General features: G+C 36.9%; 1 protein-coding gene across 1 annotated transcript in view; it reads left to right on the top strand.

Moving 5' to 3' along the window:
* The window catches only part of LOC116692130 (voltage-gated potassium channel subunit beta-2), a 60,348-nt gene that overhangs the window by 25,919 nt on the left and 28,059 nt on the right, over window positions 1-6,370 (top strand). Inside the window, exons 6-7 of the mRNA XM_032520148.1 lie at window positions 97-141; window positions 5,561-5,605. Coding sequence (XP_032376039.1) covers window positions 97-141; window positions 5,561-5,605 — 90 coding nt within the window. The remainder of the gene's footprint in view (window positions 1-96; window positions 142-5,560; window positions 5,606-6,370) is intronic.

The following is a 6,370-nucleotide window of genomic DNA, read 5'->3' as shown; positions in this document are numbered from 1 at the left end:
CAGATAATTCATGTGGTAAACAGATACAGATAATGCTGTACTCGCTCATCCCTACAAAACACTATTCTTTCTCCACTATTCTATTTCCTTTCCCAGGGCTGAAGTTGTCTTGGGAAGTATCATAAAGAAGAAAGGATGGAGGTAAAATTGTTTTTGATTTTACAAAACTAGGGGCATCATACTTGACAGTTTAAGTTTAAGTTATAACCCTGATTTTTTTCCCTACTTATTGTTAATTGGATTGTCATCTGCAAGGTAATGCCAGACTGGCATTTATTGAGGTTGAACTGCTAGTCAGTGTCTTTGCTCTGGTTAGCAGCTCACTACCAGGGCCTTATATTTATATCCCCATTCTAACGCTTTGCTGCCAAGTAGTCGTGTGTGCAATGCCTTTGAAAGCTGTAGTATCCTAACTGTAATATTCTAACTTTAATAATGAGTAACAAGAATGCTTATGTGTAAGCTATATCATTTACTTTTCTAGGCAGACTAATGGTTAATTTTCCTGTTTTAATCATCATGTAAGTATACTGCAAAATATTTATGTTATGTTCAAATTAAATATTTACTCACATATTATAATTATTGTAATTTAATGTGGAACTGTAAGTTTGTCACTGTTTCTGCAGCAGCAAGGAGGTTGTAATTTAAAATGGAGCTGATGTGGATGTTATTTGGTCAAGTGACTATAGCAAGTAAGATAAGATAAAACCTTTATTTGTCACACAGTGGGGAAATAGCGAACGGCAAAGATAAGAGCAGAGATAGAGAAGTGTACAAGAGGTGCCCAAACTTTGGAGCCCCACTGTATTAGAAGCCAAATCCCTGAAAAGTGAGTCCAGATATTCTTGGATTGGCTTCAATTTTGAATCAAATAACAATTTCTTCCTTTATGACCTCTCTGACAACTGAGTCAAGTTTTGGACAGGACATGACGGGGTGCAGAGCAGGACAACGGTGATAGCTGCAACCGTGACAGATCACTTGACACTGCCTGTGTTCCGTTTGCAAGTTAGAAGTAGTAGTTTATTTTGAACATGTAAAAAAAATTAAAACATATGTACATTGTTACAGATTCAGAGAAATGTGGATTCAAATGCAGAGACGGTCAGCAGTGGATCATTTGATGATTTAATTTCCAATACAAAAATATACAAAACAAAGGAGTCCTGGATACAGCAGGCAAGAAGTAATGCAGAATGAAGACAATGTCAAAACATTAATCTCAGGAACCAGGAAAACTGAGACTACACGGGGAAGACTCACACTAGGGCTGAACGATATTGTGTTTTAGCATCGACATCGCAAAAAAAAAAAATCAACAATATTGCAGTGTAAGTAAGTGACCTTAAAATTAAATTGAATATGTAATTAAAGTAATAATGCAAAGTAGGTAACCCTAATATAAGTTATATTCACCTGTGGCCATAAATAATATTGAAAAAGTAAGTACTTGTAATTGATCTCATTTTCTGCTTGTTCCAAATTTTCCCCAGAACAGATTAAATTAGTGTCATCAGCAAAGCAAATGGCTGTCAGTGTTTTTGACATTACTTATATACATGCACATGTGTGGTTTCTTTACCTTTGATTTATGGTTTTGCAATTCAACGTTTGGTTGTCTTTTATGTAAGTAGCTATTTAACCACGAAAGTGCAGTCCTAATATTATATGTGTGTAATTTCATGATCAACACAATTGTCTGTGATCTTAACAATGCCTTCTTAAGATCCAAGAATATCCCCACTGCATATTTGTTGTTCCATTGCTGTTGATATTTCTTCTACAAATTAAATAAGTGAAGTTGTCCTATTAGCCCTGGACCCATATTGCTGATCACACAGTATATGATGTTTCGTAATGAAGCTATCAGTCCTTGTAGAAAATATTTTTCCTAGTATTTTTGAGAATTGGAAGAGCAATGGAACAGGTCTATAGTTTGAAAGTGTATGTTTTTCACCAGCGTTGTATATTGCTAACAGCTTTGCCATTTTCATTTTATGTAGAAAGACTCCAGTTTTCAGAGATGGATTACATACATGCGTTAGAGGTTGGAAAACACAGCCAATAATACTTTGGACCATAAACATGTCAATATCATTCCAGTCAAGGGACTTTTTACTCCTAAATGTTTTAACAATCTAAAAAAATTGTGAAAAATCAGTGCCCTTAACATTGTTGCTTAACACATCATTTCTACTGCCAGTCTTTGGAAACTCCCCAGCTAAACCTGGACCAACGCCAACAAAATAATCTTTAAATTCATTTGCAGCTAAGTTCATATCCTTAACCTCTGTATTGTTTTTTTTGTCAGGAAATAATAGTAGTCTCCTATTTTGCCTTTTTTCTTGTTGATAATTTCATTCAATAACTTCCAGGTGTTTCTTATATAAATTCTGTTGTCCTCCATATTTAATTGTATTGCTTCTCATGATTCTAGTCATTTTTTTAATTAATTAATTAATTAATTTTGCTTCTTTTGTCCTCTTTAAAAATGCTCTATATACCATACTATTTAATACATTTTTCTTCTTCCATGCATTTACTATTAGTTAGTTATCCACGGTTCATCATCAGATTTCTGTTTTACCTTTTTCTTTACTAGAGGACAGTTTTTTTTCATAAAGTGATGTTACAACAGTCGAGAATGAACCATAAGCTTCATTCACATTATCTACGTCCACTTTGCCCCAGTCCTGATCACTGACTTTGTTTATTATTAGTCCACTTTCAACTTTTTAGTCAATCACATTGGTAAATATGTTATCAAGTAGTGTAGCACTACTGGTTGTTATTCTGGTTGGTCGAGTGATTGAGGGATGCACACAGGTACGACACATCAGATTAATGAACTCTGTCGTTTTGTTGTGGACTTGTGGGTTGAGCCAGCCAATGTTGAAGTCTCTGCACATTAAAACCTTTTTTTTTGCTATTATTGAATATTTCTGTAATTCTTTCCTTAAACATGTCAACATTTGATCCCGGTTTCCTATAAATCCAGCTAATTAGAATGTTTTTAGATTTTTCAAATTTCAATTTGTACTGAAATGCATTCCATGATTGTATCTACAACAAAAGACATTTTATTAACTATTTTACATTGATAACTTTGGTCAATATATAATGCAACCCCTTCATCCTTTGATAGTTTCCTGTTGAACGCTCCTGCTGTTACAATGCATTATTGATATTGTGCCGTCCATTTTTATGTATTTTTTCAACTGTGTAATATTAACACTGGCAGTGAGTATCAATGTAAAAACTATTATCTGGGTTTTATTATCATTTTTAATGTCTTGTGGTTTACGTCCTGTGTATTTTAAAGTTTTTCAAGTTCAGTTGATCATATGTAACAGTTTGCCATGATCATTGTGTTTGATATGGTCTAGACAAAAGGATCTGACAAGAGACAAGAGAAGCACAGACATTAAATACACAAGGTAACGAGAGGCAGGGTGACGAGAGGGCAGGGAAGCAGGTGGAAAACATCAGGTAATCACAATAGCGGGAAGAGACAGGAAGTAAAACTAAAGGCAAGACGAGACAAAAACCAGACTTCAAAATAAAACAGGAAACAGAACATACAGACACTCGGGGAACACAGGACAGAACCAACACCACAAGACCGGGGAGAAAACTAAGACACAAACACGAGGAGACAAGACAGGACCCAGAAACCACCACAGAAACCACCCTCACCATCACAGTTACCTTATGTGGGCCGATGTTGCTCTTGATTCATTCCTGCTTCAAACTTATCCAGCTCGATGATGTCCCTGATGAGAAGCACTTTCCCTGCCTCAGGTGTAGTTTAATGAATATTTTACAATTTCTTGCCCATGTTGCCTGGGTCTCGATTTTGTGAGTATGCGTGCTTTCTTGGTGTCAGCATTTTTCTTGGTGAGGTGTTTGTTGATGTAAACTTCCGTGCCTTTTACTTTCCTTCCTTCTCTGAGGAGATTAGTTGTTGCTCGGCAGAGTATGACAATCCTCAATGTCCCCGCTGTGAACATGAATGACTTTGCTGTCCAAAAAGCAAATCACCTGTTGTTCCAGCGTCTCCTTCTCCTCAGTAGCTTCACTTGCTCTTGCAGTGGTGTGCCCAGCGTCCGCCGCCACCCTGGCATAGTTCCGGTGTCTGGTTGTCAGGCCGCTGACAACATCGTTAACTCTGGAGTGTTGCTCGAGGTCAGAATCTCAAGTCTCCAGAAAATCTTTTGGTCCTTCTCCAAGTTTGCCTCTTTAGCGTTTGTATTTCACCCATCAGATCCATGATTTTGTTCTGTTGGACTGCAGCGGTTGAAATCTCCGCCGACAAGAAGTCCAGAGATTTCTTAACCTCCTCAACCTCGTTGGGTAGGATTGCATTTTTTTCAAGTTAGCCTCTTAACATTTCAGCTGCATTGTTTACTGCTTTCTCGCCATCAGACCGATAAGGAACTGTGGTAAAGTTGTTTACGCTCCTTAATCCTAACACTAGTGACTTTGTAAAAGAGGCCACATGGACATGTGAAATGGAAGAACGCTTTTATCAAGTGGAAGCAACTGCCCCTTTAAATAATACCTACCACCCTGGTCATTCCGTTGTCATTGGACCGTGTTCTTTGTCAGCTCCCCCTGCTGTCCGTAAGGCTCCACTGCACCCAAACATTCGGGCTACGCTTCACACCTTTTTCATCACTTTGAAATGCCAAATTGAAATTGAAAGGATGAAATGGAAAATTGAAAAGATGAGATGTCAAATGGGTCCAGAATGTTGTCAAGATAGTGGTAATCAAGGGTTGATTTTACGATACGGTATTTTATGTACTGTTTAACAAAATTTTGTAATGTCTTTTGTTTCTATACGTATTAGAGATATGTCTTGTATTAATGCACCCCTTGTTTTGTGATCTAATATGTTCTTATTATATTTACAAAAATGGGAATGTTGGGAATGGAGAACTATGGTCTAGATCGTAGACTGGAACTGTGACCATGAGGTAATGTAAATCTGACTATTGTAGTAAATTAATATTTGTAACTTTACCTCTCTTTGTTTTCTCTTTGGACTTAATTTTTCTCATGAATATACATTACATCCTCCATACAGGTAGAAGCTAAGGAGCTGTGTTGCCCGCACCAATGGGAAGGATTGTGTTAGCTGGAACTTCCAATAACTTGTCTAATCATTGTTAGATAACCTTTTTGACTGTTGGGTTTTGGGTTAAACTCTCTCACTGCGCTAAGGTCCACGCTGCATTCTTACAGATACAGCAGATGGCCATGTGTGGACAACTATTTACTACTCTGGCAACATTTGTGTTGTGTTTATTGCATGTTAATGGGTGTATCAGGGTGGTGGCCTGTGGGTAGTTGTCCCTCGTTTGTGTTTTTGCACATACTTGTTCTAAAAGTTTAAAATAAAATGATGGTAATTGATTTTCAGAAATATAAGGGAATATTGTATTTGATATAATATTCTATAATGATTTTAGTCATTGATATATATTGTTTTCAGGTGTCATTTTTACATTTCCAAAGTCTGTTTTCTTTTTTTTCCATATGTTCTCACATGCAGGCGTTCCAGTTTAGTCATCACCACCAAAATCTTCTGGGGAGGAAAGTATGTATAAGCTATCTTTTTTTTTCCTTTTTATTATTGCCTTGAATTAAATACACTCCTTATTGGCCATATGTTAGGGTATTATAAGGAGGTAACATTACAGCAATGTTCTAAGTCCTTTTATTATTGTCCAGTAAAAGTCTAAAAGGAAAAATGTTTTTAGAACTGCAGATTGATGAAGTAACAACTGTTGTCAGGCACTTTTCCCATCAAGTCCAAGGGACATATGCATCATTACATTAGCTGAGCAAAGAGAGAGTTCGAGACAAAGACAGCTAAACAACAGCTAATGGTCAACGCATGGTCATTTTTAACACTTGGGGCCTCATTTATAAAACTATGCGGCAAGTTTGCGTCAGAAGTGGTGTACGGATTAAACATAGGATACGCACAGAAATATTTGGATTTATAAAACGGTTTCCCTTCATAGATCACAATCAACTCTAAATGTGATGCAGCTTTGGCGGCTTCGCGTGGCTGACGCATGTCACACCCATAGTTGCCTAAAAATAATCAGTGAAACGCCCCGAATTAATATTCATTCATTGAGACATCATGGCAAACAAAGAGAGGAAAACTAAAAATAAAATCTACCTAATGTGAAGTAGAAGTTCTTGTTGGACAGGTAAAAAAAGAAAAAAGAAGGAAACATTATTTGGAGGGCACAGTGTGGGTATCACTAATGTGAAAAAAAGCTTCACAATGGCAAAAGATGGAAGATGATATTAATGCCGCAACCTCAGAAGGTCGGACCGTGGCCAAAAA

Source organism: Etheostoma spectabile, chromosome 7 (genome assembly GCF_008692095.1).
Source record: "Etheostoma spectabile isolate EspeVRDwgs_2016 chromosome 7, UIUC_Espe_1.0, whole genome shotgun sequence".
Lineage (NCBI taxonomy): Eukaryota > Metazoa > Chordata > Actinopteri > Perciformes > Percidae > Etheostoma > Etheostoma spectabile.
Note: the sequence above shows the minus strand (reverse complement) of the source record. Positions and strands in the feature narration are given on the sequence as shown.